The 19,192-nt window shown below is 61.0% G+C and overlaps 9 protein-coding genes across 9 annotated transcripts; 6 read left to right on the top strand and 3 right to left on the bottom strand.

Annotated features, from left to right (window-relative positions):
• Nucleotides 1-145: 145 nt before the first annotated feature.
• EHS24_000871 (uncharacterized protein) lies at nucleotides 146-2,965 on the bottom strand (the record flags this gene model as incomplete). Its single annotated transcript, XM_028616685.1, has 5 exons — nucleotides 146-165; nucleotides 222-633; nucleotides 864-2,657; nucleotides 2,764-2,808; nucleotides 2,867-2,965. The coding sequence occupies 5 exons, from the start codon at nucleotides 2,963-2,965 to the stop codon at nucleotides 146-148; spliced, it is 2,370 nt and encodes a 789-aa protein (XP_028480542.1).
• A 475-nt stretch (nucleotides 2,966-3,440) lies between these two features.
• On the top strand, nucleotides 3,441-5,006 carry EHS24_000870 (uncharacterized protein; the record flags this gene model as incomplete). The annotated part of the gene is made up of 6 exons (XM_028616684.1): nucleotides 3,441-3,694; nucleotides 3,769-3,821; nucleotides 3,859-3,962; nucleotides 4,023-4,182; nucleotides 4,233-4,339; nucleotides 4,404-5,006. The coding sequence occupies 6 exons, from the start codon at nucleotides 3,441-3,443 to the stop codon at nucleotides 5,004-5,006; spliced, it is 1,281 nt and encodes a 426-aa protein (XP_028480541.1).
• Nucleotides 5,007-5,183: 177 nt separating this feature from the next.
• Nucleotides 5,184-6,281, bottom strand: EHS24_000869 (uncharacterized protein; the record flags this gene model as incomplete). Its single annotated transcript, XM_028616683.1, has 3 exons — nucleotides 5,184-5,642; nucleotides 5,689-5,801; nucleotides 5,840-6,281. The coding sequence occupies 3 exons, from the start codon at nucleotides 6,279-6,281 to the stop codon at nucleotides 5,184-5,186; spliced, it is 1,014 nt and encodes a 337-aa protein (XP_028480540.1).
• A 612-nt stretch (nucleotides 6,282-6,893) lies between these two features.
• Nucleotides 6,894-9,142, top strand: EHS24_000868 (uncharacterized protein; the record flags this gene model as incomplete). The annotated part of the gene is made up of 6 exons (XM_028616682.1): nucleotides 6,894-7,268; nucleotides 7,824-7,974; nucleotides 8,019-8,146; nucleotides 8,217-8,348; nucleotides 8,401-8,693; nucleotides 8,746-9,142. 6 exons carry the CDS (start codon nucleotides 6,894-6,896, stop codon nucleotides 9,140-9,142), a joined length of 1,476 nt encoding a protein of 491 aa, XP_028480539.1.
• A 538-nt stretch (nucleotides 9,143-9,680) lies between these two features.
• On the top strand, nucleotides 9,681-10,775 carry EHS24_000867 (uncharacterized protein; the record flags this gene model as incomplete). Its single annotated transcript, XM_028616681.1, has 4 exons — nucleotides 9,681-10,040; nucleotides 10,079-10,465; nucleotides 10,504-10,591; nucleotides 10,639-10,775. The coding sequence occupies 4 exons, from the start codon at nucleotides 9,681-9,683 to the stop codon at nucleotides 10,773-10,775; spliced, it is 972 nt and encodes a 323-aa protein (XP_028480538.1).
• A 565-nt stretch (nucleotides 10,776-11,340) lies between these two features.
• EHS24_000866 (uncharacterized protein) lies at nucleotides 11,341-12,841 on the top strand (the record flags this gene model as incomplete). Its single annotated transcript, XM_028616680.1, has 3 exons — nucleotides 11,341-11,781; nucleotides 11,836-12,690; nucleotides 12,755-12,841. 3 exons carry the CDS (start codon nucleotides 11,341-11,343, stop codon nucleotides 12,839-12,841), a joined length of 1,383 nt encoding a protein of 460 aa, XP_028480537.1.
• Nucleotides 12,842-13,236: 395 nt separating this feature from the next.
• EHS24_000865 (uncharacterized protein) lies at nucleotides 13,237-14,448 on the top strand (the record flags this gene model as incomplete). The annotated part of the gene is made up of 3 exons (XM_028616679.1): nucleotides 13,237-13,408; nucleotides 13,468-14,321; nucleotides 14,368-14,448. The coding sequence occupies 3 exons, from the start codon at nucleotides 13,237-13,239 to the stop codon at nucleotides 14,446-14,448; spliced, it is 1,107 nt and encodes a 368-aa protein (XP_028480536.1).
• Nucleotides 14,449-14,612: 164 nt separating this feature from the next.
• Nucleotides 14,613-16,585, bottom strand: PTC1 (Protein phosphatase 2C 1; the record flags this gene model as incomplete). The annotated part of the gene is made up of 6 exons (XM_028616678.1): nucleotides 14,613-14,768; nucleotides 14,822-15,653; nucleotides 15,712-15,890; nucleotides 15,946-16,120; nucleotides 16,190-16,461; nucleotides 16,529-16,585. The coding sequence occupies 6 exons, from the start codon at nucleotides 16,583-16,585 to the stop codon at nucleotides 14,613-14,615; spliced, it is 1,671 nt and encodes a 556-aa protein (XP_028480535.1).
• A 1,117-nt stretch (nucleotides 16,586-17,702) lies between these two features.
• ISA2 ([4Fe-4S] proteins maturation) lies at nucleotides 17,703-18,510 on the top strand (the record flags this gene model as incomplete). The annotated part of the gene is made up of 3 exons (XM_028616677.1): nucleotides 17,703-18,157; nucleotides 18,279-18,375; nucleotides 18,448-18,510. 3 exons carry the CDS (start codon nucleotides 17,703-17,705, stop codon nucleotides 18,508-18,510), a joined length of 615 nt encoding a protein of 204 aa, XP_028480534.1.
• Nucleotides 18,511-19,192: the final 682 nt, after the last annotated feature.

Below are 19,192 nucleotides of genomic sequence, written 5' to 3'. Positions count from 1 at the left end.
GTGTATGGGCCATGGCGTAAGATGTCAACGGGGGGCGTGTCGGTAAATGCATACAACTGCAGCTATGGAGAAATAGAGACGCAACACGGCTCGATATAATTACCTGCGCAGCGCCACTCTGGTGGGTGCGTTGGGATGAAGACTTTTAGATCTCGAGGGGGAATCCTGCAAATGCCCGTCAGCCGACCTATTCCGTCATTCACGAATGGCCTTGTGCTCACCATTGAGGTCCTGCTGGTTGGCGAGGTTGACCAGGTCGGGCCTCTGGAGGTGGAGACAGGCCATGCGGAGCGTGGTCCAGAGGGCATCGCTGGTCACGCCCTTTGTAAACGACCCGCCTTCGTTGGTACCGGCCCCGTACCCCTCCGTAACGTCTGCGTGCTGCAGGCGGATGGCGTCGAGGATACACTGCGCGGCAAGGCGGTACTGCGCCAAGTTGATGTACGAGATACCCAAGTTGAACTGGGCGCGGACAAAGTTGGGGTGCATGCCCAGCGCCTTGTGGTAGTACTTGATGGCTTCGTGCGAGCGGCCCGAGTTGGCGAGCGTCGCGCCCAGACGGTTGTACAGCACCCAGTCGGTGGGGCGGGCCTCGAGCGCGGCGTTGAAGCAGTCCTCGGCCTTGGCGTAATCCTGTACCCTTGTCAGCGGAAGGTTCCCCCTATGCAACGGTTGGTCCAGATAGAAAAGAGATCGACACCCAAAGCCGGGGATGACTCGGCGATTCCGGCACACCCCGGCGCCGCGGCAACCGACCGGCCCTGTCCCGGCGATCACCGACAGTGGAGTGGACCACGGCCGGCGCACCTGCGGGGCACCGGCCGTGGTTACTCCCCCCTCTAGAAAAACGAACTTACACGCACCTCGCTAGAGTTGAAGAGCACACCCAGGGCCACCTGGACGTCGACGTCGAGGTCGTGGGGGTTCTGGCGGGCAATGTCGATGAGGCGGGAAATGATGCGTGCCTGGCGCTCGGCTGCAGTCTCACCGGGAGTCTGGGAGAGGAGGGCCTCGGGCTGACCAAGCTCGATCCACTTTTCAAGCGAAGCGTGTGCCTTTGAAAGCTGGTTCTCGTTCACGTAGCTGACGGCCAGGGCGAGGTATGCTTCGCGAGTGTCCGGTGCGAGCTGGGTCGCCTTGGCGAGGGCGCGGATGGCGGCGTCCTCACGTTCATTCTCCTGCTGCTTCAGGCCCAGAGCGAGCCAGGCGGCTGCGTCACGGGGGTCCTGCTGGACGGCAGCTTCCAGTTCGAGCACACCCATCGTCGTGGGTGATAGCTCACGCACGATTGGGGAACCGAGTGCGTACGGGTTGGACGTGTGGAAGAGGTACGGCTCAGCAGTGGGGCCGTGGACGGCGCCGACCTGCTCCTCCCATCCGTCCTGGAGCACGCCCCATCCCTCGTGGGCGGCGGGGCCGTATGCGCTCTCACTGGCGACGCGGGGCATGCCGTTGAAGTGCTGGAGCATCTCGGTGTCAAAGTCGTCATCGAGGTCCTCGTCGACGGCGAGCCCGCTAATGCCTTCCTCCCACATGCTGGTCGCACCAGGGATCGCAGTGGTGTGCTGCTGGGCCTCGGCGAGATCGTACGGCATCCCAGGCATGACCTGGTCTTCGTCAAAGTGGACGCTCTTGCGGCGTGCTTGCAGCCTTTCTGCGCCGTCGGACATGGTAAGGGCCGCCTGGAACTGCTGCGACCACGCGTCCTGGCCGATCTCGAGAGTTGGCGGGTGGGATTCATAGTTGGGAGTCATGTAACCGGTCTTGACAGGCGCTTCGGTGGGGATGGAGGTAATCGGCTGGGTGATGGGCACAGTGACGGGGTCAAAGGTAGTCGTCGCACCACCTTCAGAACCAATGAACGCCGACGCCCAGTCGCCCCCGCTCGAGGCAGCGACAAACTTGGCGCCGTCGCCCACCTCCTCGCCCTCGGCCACCTCGCCCGTTCCTTCCTGGACAACGACAGAGCCCGTGCCGAGGCCACGCAGGAGCTGGACAAACTGGCTGTTGTTGAGCTTTTCGTTTGTCTGAAGCTGGTCCTCTTGTCCGAGCTGGTCCACGAGTGCTCGTGCAGTGCGTGCGAGCTCGTCGTCAGGACCGCTCAGTGGTGCCTGCGCATTTTGCTGTGCCTCGGCTGGACGTTCTTGCTGAACCACTTGCTCCTGCGCCTTTTGCTCCAACGCGGGGGTGGGCGGTGGCTGTCGGAAGTACTGCGGGTTGGGCGTGATGACATTCGGAGGAGGATGGTACATGGGCTGCTGCTGAAACGCGGGCTGGAAGGTCGGTTGCTGGAACATGGGCTGCTGCTGGTACGCGGCCACAGGGGACGGAGCAGCGTGTGTTGGACCACGCTGCCATGGTGCCAGAGCGGGCGAGCCCGCACGCTGCTGCTGGTCCTGGGCAGCAAACTCGCTTCCCCATACACCAACGGGGGCGTCGGCGCGAGCTTTGCCCTTTCCCAGACCATTGGCGGAGTACGAGTCGGCCCAGTGCGACGGCTGCTGGGCGGGAGCATGGGCCGGTGCCGCGTGCGCCACCGGCACGTAGGGGCCGGCGACTTGAGCAGGGGGAAGGTGGGTGCGGAGCTGTGAGACGTCGAACGCGCTGGCTTGCGGCGAAGGAGCCTGCTGTTGCTGAACGCCTGGACGCGTGCGGAACTGCGAGGCAAAGTCAGTACATGTATCGCACCACAGCCCGGTGGCGCCGGACGAAAAGACGCAAGTGGTCGCGTGAACTCATGGGACCGAGCAAAAAGACACGTACTGCATTTGACGATGAGCTTGATCCTGCTTGGGGGGTAAACCGGTCCTGTCATGGTCAGCATGGACATCCATGGGAGGTGAGGTGTGGTGTGAGGGAGACGTACACGCTGGACGCCATAGTCGCGCTCGACGAGCGATGACACATCCTTGAGGGCGTTGCTGGGGCCGCAGTCGACGGCGCCGCCGGACAGGAACTGCGACATGGTGGGTGCGTGCGCAGAGCCGAGGAAGAAAAGCCTCTCTAGTGACGGGGTGTGTAGTGCAGAGTTGCACGGGGTGTGTGTGGAAAGAGAAAGGAAAAGAAATGGGGACGACTGAGGAACAGAAAAGTGGTGGGTTCGTCGTCGCCTGCTACAATCTGTGAGTCTTCGGTCCATCTCCGGCCGGGCGGGACGGTCATAGCCGGGAAACCGCGGGGGAGACGGTGGGGGCAAGGGGATTAGACACGGGACTATAATTTATTACCACAACCTTGGAAACCGTTGATTACAAAATGGTGGACAATTTTGTAATGAACACGTGGCGACGCGGCGGTCATTGCGCGGCCCAATGTCCACCACTCTGCCCAGCGCGCGCCCAGAGCCTCGGTGTTGGTGACGACGTCACGGCCCGCTGTCTCCTCTTCTCGCGTTCTCAACATATCAACATCTTCTAGCCCCCGCGCACATTTCCCAAACAATGGCAAGTCCATACCTGCCAAGCGCGTCCTCGTCAAAGGCAGCAGCCGACGCGCCTGTCACTCGCTCTCGAACACTATTCTATCTTTCGGTCCGCGACAGCAGCAGCTTCTCACGACCCAGCGCCCGAGGCGGTATCGGTTCGGTAGCGCAGTATGGCGACACGGTCGATGTGGACGACGATGAACGTGGTGGTCTTCTCGGACGCGCGCCCTCCCACCGCGTGGATATGGAACATGGCCTGCCGCCAAAATGGTATGTCGAGGTGGTGAGGGCGGTGAGGGGTGGATGTGATGTGTGTTGTAACGACCGAGGTCCTGACCAGACAGGGTGGACATCAACGACGAGGTGGAGGACATTCTCGAGCGAATGAATGGCAAAGGTACGACCTCGGTGCTGGACATAGGACTGACGACCAGTGGCAACACTTGAGAGGCTGTGCAACAAGCATGTCATGCCCGGATTCACAGATCGAAGTGCCGAGGAGCGCGAGATTGAACGTCAGACGGCTGATATCACGAGGGTGCGTGTCCCTTTTGTGTTCCCCTTCTGGATCATCTCCCTCTTGCTAATGATGATTTAGGATTTCCGACGGTGCTCGACGCTCGTCACGTCAATTACGCCAGACCGCGGTGCTGCGCGCGTAGAGGTCCTTACAGCCAAGAACGTGCAGCGCGGCCTGGCACAAAAGGTGCAAGAGGCATCGGCCCAGTTCCGCAAGAAACAAAAGGTGTACATGCAAAGTGGGTACCCAGATTCGCGATACATTGAATACGTACTGACCTGGTATCAGAGCTGCAGGGCCACGCCATTAAGAACAAGGACCTGTTGGCGGCCAGCGGCGCCATCAAGCTGAGTGGGACGGACTCGTACGACGCGTTGGAAGAGGACGAAGAGGCGGTGAGTGTGGAGCCGACCCCGGCGTGTGGCTGTGTTACTTGCCCTGGTGCTGATGCTTCCCCAGTCGCGCACCCAATTGCAATCTCAAACGGACATTGGACTGGACATTGAAGAACGAACTCGGGAAATCACCCAGATCGCGTCGTCGATCTCTGAACTCGCCGACCTGTTCCGCGACCTCGGCTCACTCGTAGTCGAGCAAGGAACCATCCTCGACTCGGTCGAGTACAACATCCAAGAAACGAGCAAGGCAGTCGAGGGTGCCGTCGAAGAACTCGTGGTCGCCAAACGATATCAGAGCAATTCAGGCAAGAGGCGGTGTATCCTCCTGCTCGTCTTGATCATTGTCGGCCTCGTCATCGTCCTCATCTACAAGCCACGAAAACGGGGTGACTCCAGTTTGGGAGAGGGTACAAGTGGAACCGAGGGGGTTGCCGACCCCAGTGCGGCGGTGCTCGCTCAAGTCGGTACCGAGTCGGCTGTGACGACAACAACAAAGGGCGTATACCAACGTCCCCCGTGGCGGCCGGGTGCCCTCCACCCCACAGCTGGCGGCGCACCTCGCCCTATGCTGGGCGCTCCGCCTGTGGCTACTGCAGCAGGGTTCGCGGACCCACCTACGATGGATGAGGATGAGGGGAATGGCAAGGCTGAGGGTACGTGGTGACTTGTTTGAAGGGCAGAGGGACGAGGGAAGGCACGCAATACGATGGATGTCATAGACGCTGGACAAACCACACAGCACCAGCAAGAGCACGAGCACGAGCATACCCTGCATACGATATCCATGCCATGCATTCTATATATATATGAGTTTAATCTTCTATAAATTGGAGTACTATGTCTACAGTGCGCGGCGGCGGAGACGGATAGAGCGGCCTGACCCACTGGGCGCCGGGACGATATCGACCGGACCTTCCTCGGCCAACTCCCTCTCGAGCTCGGCAACCTTGTCCTCGTCCAGTTCGAGAACCGTGCCCTCGCCAATAGCCGCGCTGCCCTTGTTCTCCTTGACCCTCCTCTCCGCCGCAGCCCTGCGTTCAATGGTCAGGCGGCGCTTGTAGAGGAAAATCAACCCGACGTCGGCCATGCCAACGACAAAGCCCACAATGACCGCGAGCAGGATAGCCGGTTCACGCGCCCACCCGCCGCCAGTCACGGCCGCGACGTACGCTGCGCCGCCACACCCAAAGATGCTGAACAGGACGTTGAGGACGTTGGAGAGCTGGCGCATGAGCTGGCGGTATTCGCTGCCGAGCGACGGCGGCGTGACGGACATGCTGGCTGGGAGGTAGGGGTTGAGCTGGTGGGTCAGCACGACAACGTTCACTGCAGTGGGGGATACAAACCTCCTCTTTCTTGGCCTGTTCCGCCTCGGCCGCCTTGGCCAGTGCTCGTTGGCGAGGAGGCAGGTACACCTCGGAACCTGCAAGGATCGCGATGGGACCATATGGAGCAGCGTCTGAACGTCAGCTGTGATAAATCAAACAAGCAGCTCACCTAGACCGGCCTTCTCAACAGCCTTGGACCCGTCATCCCCACCAACCCAGCGGGATATACGTTCCAAGAGGTCGCCGTCGATTGTCGCTGGTCGAAGGGTCGGGACAGGCGGTAGCTCGTCGCCGAGGGGAACAACAATGCCTTTGTTGTCACTTGGCGTGTCTTGCTTCTCTTTGCTCTTGTCCGATGGCTGCGCCTGTTTTTCGGTACCGATCGCGGTATCGTCTCCCTCCGCAGTGGCTGTTGTTGACGTCGTCTCAGCCGCAGGCTTGTTTTTGGTCTCCGGGTTGAGCTCGAACACTTCCTCAAACTCGACCACGTCCGCTGCGGCCAACGCTGCTTCCATGTCCGACTCCAAGTCCAGGGGGACGATGTGGGCATCGACTAGGGCGGAAATGGCATCGCGCAAGTGCTCTGGGAGGGTGAAGAGGGTTGTGGCCATGGGTGGACGGAGGGCAAATGGGTAATGGGTTGGGTGGAGGAGCAAAAGGTCCCCCAGTCCAGGCAAACGACAACATGGGGCTCTGTGCGGTACGCGCGCCCAACAATACCGACGTGTTTCAGGTCGCGCTGACGCGGAAGGCTCATTAGGGAGAGATTTCTAATACGACATTAGAATCATGACGAGAGCTCACCCTGGGGTGTCGTAATGTAAATCCTAATTGGCGATAAGAGACCCCCACACACTGATCTCGATGACGCGCACTCCCTCCCCCCTTGAAGCTGCGACGCCGACGGCCGCGCGGTTCGCCACCAGGCCGTGCGCGCGCACACATGGGCTGTGTCTGTGTGTGCTTCCTCGTGGGTGCTCCTTTTAACCTTGTGCTCGTTCTCTTCTCACTCCATCCATCTGTCTCAACATTCCCACTCCTACATCCACAGACACCCCACATCCACCTCAAACTGTTAGAAGAGCTGTTGGGCACTTCAGTTCCAACAACCGGCCCGCCCCGCTCGGTCATCAACACTTAGACTACGTCACCGTCCACTGCTGCCTTCTTGGCACCCACCTACCCCTGATACCAAACACCCATACCACCATCCTTTTACAACAATGGACAAGCTCTTCGGCCGCCTAGGCTTCAAGAACAAGGACAAGGCCAAGGCTGGCGACAGTGCAACCACGCCCCGCAGCGGTTCGGGCAGTAGCACCCCCTCGCCCTCCAACCAGGCCGTGGCCTCCTCTGGCAGGTCGACACCTCGCAGCGCCCGCACCGGCTCGGGTGGTGGCAACACCGACAACAACAGTGGCCTTGGTCCCAACGGCAAGCCCCAGTCCGAGTTTGCAAAGTCGGCGTTCGAGGCCGCACGCATGGGTAACAACAAGGTGCCCACCCGCGCAATCGACCAGCACACCGACATGAGGACGCTTACCGACGCCGAAATCGTGCGCCTGTCCGAGGGTCTGGAAGCTGGGGTTCTTACGCAGGTGAGTGAGCTTTGGTCTCGTGGAGCTGCAGTATCGGTGGAACAGAGCGAGACTCGAGGTATGGCCGTTCAATGCCCATGGAGCGGAGAGTCCGGGCCACTTTCCGCCAGCTGGCATCGGCTATGCTGATCCTTCGGGAACGTGTACCGTTCTCTCGTCATCATCCATATTGGCTGTTCCAAGCAGTCATGTCCATCTGGCAAGGGGAAGGCCGTTCCCGGGACCTCGCCAGACACAACACATGTACCTTCCTGGGCCCGATGTTCTGCGCGGCGTGCGGCGGAGCTGCATGCGACGTGTGCGAACGTTGCATACCACACGGCGCGTCGCATCGCCTTGCATACAAGCGAGGCCGCGTCATTGATGGCGATGGTGACCCGTGCTTCTTGTATCGCCTCCGAAGACCGTTCACGACTGCGGCTCCTTGCGGCCGAAAGGCTGTGTGTGGCTTGGCGGCCGTGGCAGTAGCTTCGGCATGTGCACGCGTGTACCTGCGTCGCTTGGCGGAGATCGTACAGGCCCCACCGAGAGTGTAGAGGCTGACCTATCACACAGTCTCCACTTTCTGGCCCGTTCCACCTGAACACGATCCGGCAGGAGTTTCTCGCCGGCGAGCCACAGGTCCTCCGCAAAATCCAGTGGCTCGAGGCCAATGGATGGGACCAGGTGTGGCGCGCTCGTCCTGATGGCGACTGCTTCTACCGCTGTGAGTCTGCTGGGAAGAGCAAAATCGGCGGCTGACAGATACAGCCTTCACGATCGCGTACCTCTTGCGCATCCTCTACGCGCCCGATCAAAGTGCTGCTGCTGCCAAGGCATACCATGACGTGGACGGTACGAGGATTATGATGGGCTTCGCGGGGTTCCAGAATGAATTGGTGAGTCGTGTGGCGGGTGGCTCAAGTAATCAATCGCGAGCCGCTTCTTGACCGAGACGCTGACGACCAGATCGACGAGTTCTTGGCCCCCCTCCTCGAACGCATCGCCGCGTTCATCGACCCTCCAGCAGGCGCTGAGCCCACTGCATTCTCAATAACACAGGCACTGCAGGATACCGAAAAGAGCAACTCTATTGTTGTGGTGAGTGGGGTTTTGGACCTACGAATGCAACCCGACGGCACTGACATTACAGGCCCTGCGTCTCATGACTAGCGCGTACATCCGCAACCACCGCGACGATTTTGCAAACTTCCTCTTGTCGCCCACTACATTCGAGCCCATTGAGCCCGAGGAGTTCTGTGCTCGCGAAGTCGACCCTTGCGGCAAGGAGGCGGACCAGCCGCAGATCACTGCTCTGTCTGCCGCGCTCCACGTCCCCCTCCGTGTCGCTTACCTCGACCGTTCCGAGGCTGGTGACGACGTGATCAACTGGGTGCCATTTGAGGGTGCCACTGAGGAGAACAGGCCGTTGACGCTGCTGTTCCGGTACGTCTCAGATTTGGAGGTTCAGCTCTTTGTGCCAAGCTGACATTCCCAGACCGGGCCACTACGATGTTGTGACCAAGGACAACGAAGGTCTCGCCCTCCAGGCCGCCGCCATCAGCCGCGCTGCCGAGGACGCGGGTATTGTGTCCCGCTCGCCCGTGAGCGGCCCCTCTGTCCCTCCCGCCGCAGCCCGTGCGCGCTCTTCGACAGCCTCGTCGCAGCAGTCGTCCAAGGGTAAGGGTAAGGCCAAGGCCGTCTCGCCCACAAGCGGGTCGTCACCTACCGTTGCCGCCGCACCTCAGGTCCCCATCGCCGACTCTACGCTCCACACAATTGCGGAGCCTACCGCTGGTGCGCCCACGACTGGCACTTTGCCCACCGACAACCAGGTGGCATCGGCATCGACGGCGCCGCAGAACGTCGCCGGAGACGAGGGCAAGCCAAGTTGATTATGTTCAACCTTTGAAAGCATATACCTCCCTGTGACGACCGAATCCCATATCCTATATCTCCTGTCCATCGACCCCTCAGGCAATGGTTGTACATACATATTTCCAGAACCCCGTTGCTATGTATACCCGAAATTGAAATGAGGACCGCACAGGCACAATGTAGGCGCCCGGGTCGACAGTGCTTGAGTGGCCAGTGACACACAGTTACGGTGGACCTACCCTTTTTCAACACCACTTCCCAAGTTGAGAGCTCTTCCGCCAGGGAGACAAGTACGCGTTCTTCGCATCTCATATGGCGGCCTGTCGTACTTATGATCCCCGGCCAACGGTTGTGCCAATGCAGGCCCGCTCGTCAAACGTTTGCTAACGTACCTCCGGATTCCACAATAAAAAAAGTTAGGCGGGTCTCAGCTGACGTCATCTCACAGTCGCCACCCAGTTCACAACAACCCGCAAGCGTCCATCAGCAGCCTGTTGCCCTCTCAACATCCGTCATTCAACCATTCGTCCCCGACTTCCCCCCCCCCTTGGCGCCATGAGTGATGCCCGCGACCCCATGGTTCTAGGTGGCGAGTACGACTTTTGCCGTCGCAAGCTGCGTCGCTGGGAGGGTCCGAACGAGGCAGACAAAGCGGCCGTCCACGTCGCGTTCCGCTTCGCGCTCGCCATCCTTGACTGTAGCACCGGCCGCCTGGCCGGTTCACACGTGTTGGCAGGACGGACGGATGGCGAAGTGATCCGCGCCATGGGCCAGGTCTTGTCAACGGAGCCCATGTATATCTGGGTCACACGCTCGCTCGACAGGTCCCAGTACGGCTACGATGTCTGCCAGGTCCGTGACACACCTTCAGAGCACAAGCAGCTCCTCGACAACTCGATCTTCATTGATCCATGGGTGAGTCGGGGGCTCCCGAGTTATACGCTGACCAGCAGCTGGTTGAGCGCCTGTCTGCAGCCACGCAGAACCGGGCCTTGAGCCCCCACCACTATGCTCGCCATCTTGTGTTCACCGGTATCGCTGTCGCCCACCTGCTCCTGCATCTGCGCCGTCATGCCGTCGCCCCGCTCGTTCCGCCTAAAACTATCCTGGACAACACTCCGCCTATCACCACCAACCTCGAGTACGTTGAGCCGCACCACGACGAGAATGACTTCGTCTTCGAGGCTCTGCTCTTTGGTGGCAATGTCACGGGCCAGTGGGTTCGTGAGGCCTCGCCGATCCGTCAACCGCTTCCCCTCGCCGCCGACGAGCCTAATTGTCAAGAAGGAGGCATGGTTCTGCCCGCTGCGATTAGCCGCCCCCCAACCCCCACCATCAACGTCAGTTAACGCATTCTTTTTCACAGCTGACCACCCAGCCCAAGCCCTTCGACTGCGTATCCGTCACAAAGGCCGACGGCGAGACTCACCCTATCCCAGACTCATGGCTCGCAGAACTTGTTCAAGGTCAGTCCATCAGTAATCAAACTCTTCTTTCATCCACTAAACGGTAGCAGCGTTCGAGAGCGGCTCAATTACCATGGAAGAGTTTCCTCCCCCGACCGGGGACCCCTTGTCGCGGGATGAGGCGACCTCGTACCCCGACAAGGGTGACCCCCAGCAGCACAGGTGCAGCCGTGTTTTCTATTAGCTTGGCGTCATATACCCTGTTCCCAGCGTCACATTCTGTAGCGGTGCGCATTTGCCTGATTGTATTACGAGGGAACACAAGCATTATGCGTCTTTTGTTGCTCATGCGATCCGCCTGTGGTACTACACGCAGCTGAGAGCGGGTTGAACCGCCGCGCGGCTTTGGAACTACCACTGCAACTCCGTCGCCAGCTCCGCGTATCCACCCCATGAGGTGAATGCAGACGTACGTGGTGTGGGCCAAGCACCCGTTCCAATCCGCGGCCGATGTGGAGCAGTTGTCATCGGGCCGGCACTTGGAGCAGCAGTAAAGGACGACTGGATTTAAGTACCCCCCACAACCCGGGTAGACTCCGTGCCGGACACGGCTGGAGGCTGGAGATACCCGCAAACCTCGGCCTCTTGAAGTCGGACGGCGCTCGTTTGTCACCATCCTCCACCATCCTCCATCACCACTCACTCACTCCCTTCATCACCCAATGCGACGCTCAATCACCCTCAGGAGCGTCGAGCGCGCAGCCCACTATCCAGTATGGAAGAAACCGTCGCGCGCGCCGCACGCACCCATGGTCCCGGCACGACCTGTCCTCCCGCTCCTGCCCCACCCGGACAACCAAGCTCCCCCTCGTCCACCGCACTCGCTGCCCCTCCCACCACCGCCGCCAGGCTACACGCGCACCCTCCACGCGTCGCCGGCCGCGTACCCCCGCACACTGCGCGGGGCGACAGGGAACTTGTCGCGCTCCAGCCACCCGTTCCGGAAGCACCCCGAGGCGTCCGTCGTGGGCGAGAGTAAAGACCAGCGCAAGGCGCGGTTGAACGGCGAGGCGGAGGCGTGTGTGCGGCTCAGGCATGGGGCCGAGTACTGGACGCTCGACGAGGCACAGGCTTCCGGCGAGCCCGGGCTGTGGGTCGCTGTTGAGCGGTGGAAGCGGGACAAACCTGCTGGTGCTGAGCAGGGTGGGGTGACGCTCGTGATGAGGAATGCCTGTGGTATGGCAGCGGACGTGAGTTTGCAAAGTGGCCAAGCTGGAGACGGGTTCGTCAGCTGACATGTTCAGCACTGGCAGCCAATGCTCCACGACCTCATGGCCTGTGGGCCCGCGCGGGTCCAGTTCGGCACCGGGACACCTCTCGAGGACGCAAAGCCCGTGGTCATTGACGATATCTGGTTCCTCGACGACCCGCACCACCACTCGTCGCTCGACCTCAACGCTGGCCGCCTGGGTGCCGTGCACTCGTGGACGGACACGGGTCGGGAAGTGATCAATTTCGTGGAACACGTCCTCCCCGCTGTCCTGGAGGCTGAGCAGGCCGAGAAGGAGGCTCAGGTTCCAGAGACACCGTGGGGACTGTCGTGGGCTCCCTCGCGCACCACTCGCCCAACACCAGTCATCGGCGTCGGACACAGCTATGGCGGTAACGGCGTTGTCCAGGCCGCGCACGCTCGCCCAGACTTGTTTGCGGGCATCTTCCTCGTCGAGCCAATGTGTATCTTTGTCAACACCAACACCCTCCAGCTCGGCTGGCCGCTGACCAATGCTGCCCTGCGACGACGCGACACCTGGCCCTCGCGCGCCGCGGCCGCGGCAGCCAACAGGTCCAACCCGATGTTTGGCCGGTGGAACCCCGCCGTGTTCGACCTGTGGGTCTCGCACTCGCTCGTGCCCGTCGACCCCTCCGAGCCCGAGGGAGCCGTCACGCTCGCGACGCCGACGTGGGCCGAGGCAGCGACGTTCTCGGACCCCAACGCCCTGCCGCGCGGCTGGGACAAGTTGGCCGAGCTGGACATGCCGGTCGGGTTTGTGCAGGCTGGCGAGGCGGACATGTGGACTGCGGGTGAGAAGACGGTCAATGAGATGGTGTTCCGCACGCCCGGCGCGAGAAATGAACGGATCATGGAGGCGAGTCACTTGGTGAGTATGGACCCGGGCCAAAAGCGGTAGGATGTGAGTGACACGGTGCTAACTGCTTGCCCAGGTTGTGCAAGAGCGTCCTGCCGAGCTGGCAGAGGCATTTGCCCGGTTTCTCGCCACGCTCAAGGCTGGGTGGTTCTCTAAGGACTAGACGAGTCCGTACAAGCCATCGATAATAGACGTTCAAATGATATATTGCATCTACACCTATGTTGATCTCTCTCCATTGCTACCAAGCCCTCTGACATCGCTGTGTCTGTAACCCGCTCTAGAAAGCCGTCGCCTTCTGCCAAGAAACGACGACCTTGATGGACATGGTGCTGAAGAGGCGAGGTTAGTAGCCGAAGTTACCCGGCATTCAAGCCACCGGCTACAATGACCTCATGACCTCTTGACCACTGTCCACTTGCTCTTGTCGCCATCGCCATCTCTGTCGCGCTAAACCTCGACCCCACGTTGCACCGCTTCACTTCTTCTCCACCTTTGTGCACCGCACGCCACCACCACCCAGCCGCCATCGTTCTCAGCGAACCACACGACGGCGCGATGCCCCGCTCGCTCCCCCGCTGTCCGCCGGGCTTCACCGACCACATCTTCACCACAGCCCACGGCGTCAACCTGCCTCTGCGCGTATGGCCACCGGCACGAGGCAAGAGTGCACTTGCGGCCGACTTGACGCCGAGCGGCAGGGTCCCGTGGCTGCTATGGGTACACGGCGGTGAGCGGGGCAAGCGCCGCAAACAGCGCGCGCACCTGACGCAACGCATTGGCTGACAGGTATGCTCTCGGGGTTGGCAGGAGGCTACACCTGCGGTAAATGGACGACACCGACGGCGTGGGTGTCGCGCGCGTTCAGCGACAGGGGGTATGCGGTCGCGTCTGTCGGATACCGCCTGCAGCCGCACGCGAGCCTGGCCGACATGGTCGGGGACACGGTCGCGGCCGCGCACTGGTGTCGCGCCAACCTCCCGTCCCTCGTCGGCGCGGACCCGGACGGCTGGGCCGTCGGCGGCGCGTCGTCGGGCGCGACGCTGGCGGGAATGGCGGCGCACATTGTCCAGCCGCCGCCCAAGGCCTTTCTGAACGTGTACGGCCTCGTAGACGTGGCCAACTACCGCTCCGAAGAGGCCGGGCGCGACGCCGCCGACTGGCCATACCTCGTCGCGAGCGAGGACGAGCTCGCGCAGTACGTGGCCGACGGGCTGGCCCACCCGCACCTGGCCCAAGTACAGAACCCGTGGGCCGAGGAGATGCCGCCGCACGTCTCGCTCGACGAGGCGCGGCATAACCTCGGCCTGCCCGATTTCACACCCACGCGCGACCACCTCCGCCGCGTCGACCTGTACACGTACGTCGCCAAGCACCGCAACTTGATCGATATCATCTGCCGGCGCGACCAGTACAAGGACGACGAGGCAGGATACAGGCTGCATATGGAGAACCTGTCGCCGCACCACGTGTTGCATTACAAGGACACGTTCCCGCCCACTTGGTTTATGCACGGGACAAGCGACAACATTATCCCCGCGGACCAGAGCCGCCGCATGGCTGACAAGCTCAAGGAGATGGGAGTGGCTACTGGGGAGCATTGGGAGGAGGGTGCGGGCCATGTGTACGACTTTGCCTTTGAGGTGAGTGTGGAAGCACGGCGGGAGGGGCTGCTGACGGGACTCGCAGACACCTGACGATGCCGGGTGGAAGGAGAATGTCGAGCCCGCGATGGACTTTATCGACTCGTGCGTCAAGGGCAACAGGTAAAGACAAGTGGAACGAGTGAGATCCCCCAATGTCAATGTCAGAAGAGTGCTCCGCGGACCATACTATACACGTCTCTACATGGGGGGTAGGCCTAGCTCTCTAACGTTTTAGGCAGAAACAGCGGCGGCAGCAGGGTCACCAACAAAAACAAAAAATAGCAGGGATTACTTTCCAGTGTAGAAGCGCACGACCATGATGCTGAGGTTGTCGGTCGAATAGTTGCTAAGCGCGTGGTCGAGGAGGCGCTTCGAGGCCTCTTGCGGGTCCTGGAAGTTACGGATGAGGTCGACGGCCTCTTGGTCTTCGCACACGTCCCAGAGCTGTCGATTTGTCAGTTCTGTTACCCGCAGGGTGTCGCCCATATGCTACTCACGCCGTCGCACGCAATGATCAAAAACTCGTCGTCGTCGTCCAGCGTCGTCTCGGTGGTGTATGGCGCGCCGACGACAAACTCCTTCATGGACGCATCGCCCAGCGAGCGCGTGACGGCGAGCACGCCGTTGACGCGGTTGTTCATGACAAAGCCGCCGGCGTCGGTGATACGCTTGGCCTCTTGTGCGTCACTGCCCTTGTGGTCGTACGTGAGGCGGACGGCCTTGCCACCACGCGAAATCACTGCGCGCGCGTCACCGACGTTGGCAGTGTACAGCATGCGGCGGATTCCGTGTTCACTCTTTGGCTCAATGGTCTCGATGCGCCCGCTGTCGCTCGACGTTGCGTCGTCCTCGATCGCCTCCTCGTGCTCTCGTCCACTGCCCGTCAGGCCACGCACAAAGTCGCGGATCCGCCGGCCAGACAGCTTGCGCCTCAGACCCTCGGCCGTTGGTGTCGCTGCGCCACCAACCACGCCGCCAGAGCCAGCGCCCATTGACGAGCGGCGGGACGAGCCATAGTGGCTGGTCATGGCCTCGAGCTCGTCGTCGCCACGGCCCTCCAGGAGGCCGCGGCTCGACAGCCCCGGGTTGGTGAAGCCGCATGCGCCGCCGTCCACGTTGTGCTCGACGCGCAGGAACGCAGTGACTGCCGTGCATCCAGAGTGTGTCTTGTGCTTGTACGCCACATGGGACAGGCGCCTGTCGACGGCAAGGTACACCTCGTTCATGACGTCGGGCATAGACTCGTCCGGGTGCTCGACAACGCCGTCCAGGAGGTACTCGTGAAAGTTCTGGCCGCACCATTCAGCCGCGTGCTTGCCGGCGTGACCGCTGGGACAAGTGTTAGCACGGCTGGCGAAACCGACGACTATTACAGCAGTCCACTCACTCAAAGACGGCAAAGTAGCCTTGGCCGCGCACGCCACCATAGTCGTAGATGAAGGCGTGCGAGTCCTCCATCACCCGCCGGCAGCGCTTATTCCTGTCCTCGCTCACACCGACGCGGAACGACGTGTTGAGGGTCTGCTCAGTGGCGATGGGCTTGGGAGCCGGGTGCCGGTTCAGAACCTGGTTTGTAAGCTTGGGCCACACACCATGTACCAGCAACCGGTCTGCGACTCACGCCAAAGGTTTCATGTCCATCGGCCACGGATACGCTCTTGCTCCTTGCGTTGGGCGAGTCACTGAGCTGGCCTGGTCGCTTCATGGCAAAAGACAGGGGCTCGGCGGCGGGGGGAGAGTTGGGCGGCGAGATGGATGACGGTGTAGTGACGACAGGGGGTGGACTGGAGATTGTACTGTGTGTCTTGTCAGCCGCCGGCGGCCTACGGTTGTGGTGTTGTGGTGTGAGCCGACCACGCGGTCACGACAGCACGATTGATTCAGGAATCTGCGTCAGGCAGGGAGATGCAGGGAGAGAAGGGGGGGTTGATGCGCGGGGCCCATGCACGAATGCACGACACACGAAACAAACGCTCTTAACGGCGGGGCACAGTGCAGGCTCGGTGGAAATGGGGGAGAGGGAGTGCTTGGAAGCCAAGTCGAGAGAGTTGCGGTCTACGTGGGCGCGGAACACAGCAGCACCGCTAGCTTCGATAACGGGGGGAGCGTTGGACGGCACCACCCTTACCGCAGTGCCCTGCGCCGCATGACGTCCTGAACGCGTCTCATCGGGTCCTGCGTCGGCATACACTCAACACACTCACGAAAGAACAGGGGACGACGCCGTAGCTGCTGGTGAAGGTGAGCACTGGCACCGACATGGGGGAGGGTTGGCTTGGGAGGGGACACGGGGGCTCGCAATATAAAGCCTGCGACTGCTTCTTGGCGGGCACAAAAGAATCAAGATCGCTCGGAAAGTGTCCCAGGGCTGAAGCGCGCAAGCACAACGTCGCAGAAGCGCAGGACCGTTTTCGTTTGCGCTATTCAATAGATGGAGACTCACAGTTGGGTGATGTGTCGAGCTGGGTGAGCGTCGGGTGGTCCGGGTGGGTACGCGCGAGTGTACTTTCAGACGACATTGTGGAGACGACCAAAGGACGGGCGCTTGGTGGAATGGAGGTGTTTGGTCACGGGGGAGACGACGGCCGCCGGAGGGTGAGTAGACCGTGGATGTGCTTGTGGAGAAGCGGGCGGGATGCGCTGGGGGTGTGTTGAAGGTGTGGGTATGTGTATGATGGAGGGAGGATGCGGGTGGTTGGAGGAGTGAGAAGTCTGTACAAAATGTGTGTGTTGCTGGCACCCCCCAGCGACACACAGTCACTTCGATTCCAGCTCTGGCCACCTGGCAGGCCCAGCACGCGTCATCATGTCCACCACCACTGGGCCCGCCCTGGCCGCCCCACCCAGCGTCACACACCGAAACAGTGTGTCCACCCCACCCTTGACGTATGTACCACGCCGTTCACCTCACACACCCCCTTTGCATCTGCAGTGGCCAGTGGTGCACAGTTGGCGTTAGTTTATGCACACGACTCGGGGTGTATTGGGGGCTGCTCTTGCTTCCAGCAGCAGCGCCCAATAACGGCATTCTCTTGGCAGCCACGTCCGTGTTTGCCACACACACAGCCAAATGCCCAAGCGTCCCAACTCGTCACTACAGTGAATGAACGAGTAGAGATGAGAGGACCGCATCTACAAAGCATGTCACTTTCGCGCGATCCAGCGGCCAGTGGCCAGTGAGCCACCATGCCCACATGCAAGAGCACTTGGACATGGCAGAAATCTGCAGATCTACAGAATATCATTGCCACTCTCTGTTGATTTCAAATCCACATCATTGTTTCTCCGGCGGTACTAACTCGTCCTCCACTCTGAGACCGCTGACCAAGGTCGATCTCACCCGACGCACTCTGTATCTCTGCATCAACATCCACAGACATGTCTAGGTTATCCCCACTCGTGCGCGCAGCACGCGCCGCTGCCAATCCCGTCGCCCGCGGCGCTGTCATCCCACGTACCGCCGCCCGCCAGCTTCCCTCATGGCACCTCTCCCCGTCCACCTCGTTTTCACGTGCGGCGTCGTCGGCCGCCGCCATGTCCTCGGGCTCGACACCAAACCTGCCTCCCATTCCGTCGTCGCCCAAGATCCTCGTGACCCCTCCAGACCTGCAGAAGATCAAGGACGAGGGATTCTTTGACGACGACGTGGCCCTCGTCGCCCCCAACGACGCCAAGCTCGTCATCACGCCCGAGGCGATCCGACAGCTCGCGCTTCTGGCTTCGCGCGAGCCACCAGAAAGCCCCCTGGCCCTCCGTGTTGGTGTGGACAGCGGTGGTTGCCACGGATACCAGTACACCATGGACCTGACCGAGGAGCGGGGTGTGGACGACTAGTGAGTGGGGGGAGAGGAGAGGAGAGAATCGGGAGCACGCAGACGGAAGAGGTGTCTCGACGCACATGCCCTTGCACCTCTGTGGTCTGATTCTGCCACATTACTGTAGCTGACCAACCAGCGTCTTCTCAACCGAGAGTGTCGCTTCCATCCCCGTGATTGTGGACCTCATGTCCCTCGGCCTCCTCAAGGGTGAGCTTCTCTTCGTCGTGTGGAGCGTGCGTAGCTGACATCCAGGCGCGACGCTGCACTACGCCACCGAGCTGATCGGCTCGTCGTTCCGTCTGCAGGACAACCCTCAGGCTAAGGACGGCGGCGCGTGCGGCTGCGGTGTGAGCTGGGAGGCCAAGTAAGGCCAGGTATGAGAGAAGGCAGAAGGAAGGCAGACAAGAGGGGGGAAGGGTGGATCATAGGCCGTCCTTGACGCGCGCGCGCATACACAAACACAATTCATGACATGTTATTGCTGAACACACTGGGGTGGGGCAGAGCATGTGTAGGGATGACTGGGACGGCACTGCCGTGTAGCAAGCAGTACCGAGTGATGGGTTGTGCCCACAGTGAAGCAGTCTCTCCCTCGGTGGCGATTTTCCCCCCGCTCAAATGCGCGCATTTCGCGACTGGTGGAAATATGAGCCCCACGTCCGTTCCCTATGGTCTATGGTCTATGGCCTCCCGTGGACTCGACAGTTTGCAGCTACTTGGCAGTTCATGAGTGGCACAAACCGATGTTCTGCGCGCTGAACACCCCGCTACACGGGTATTGTGTGTAAATGACAGGTCTTTTTGCGCCGCCTGCCGGGCGAGTCGAACGCGCACAAGTGGAAACAGTAGACGGGTGCTATACTGAGAGGGCCCAATTACATCATTGCCTTATAATTAGGTTTTTTGGGTCGCACCTGCCGATCGCAGCCAAATGTGCCGCCCAAACGGGCCCAGCGACGTCATTGCCGTGCAACTGAAACTGCGATCGTCACTCCTCGCTTCCTCCCATTCTCTCTTCTTCCCACCCGCCCGTTTCATCCCCGTCTTCTT

This window comes from Apiotrichum porosum (genome assembly GCF_003942205.1).
Source record: "Apiotrichum porosum strain DSM 27194 chromosome Unknown scaffold_1, whole genome shotgun sequence".
Lineage (NCBI taxonomy): Eukaryota > Fungi > Basidiomycota > Tremellomycetes > Trichosporonales > Trichosporonaceae > Apiotrichum > Apiotrichum porosum.
Note: the sequence above shows the minus strand (reverse complement) of the source record. Positions and strands in the feature narration are given on the sequence as shown.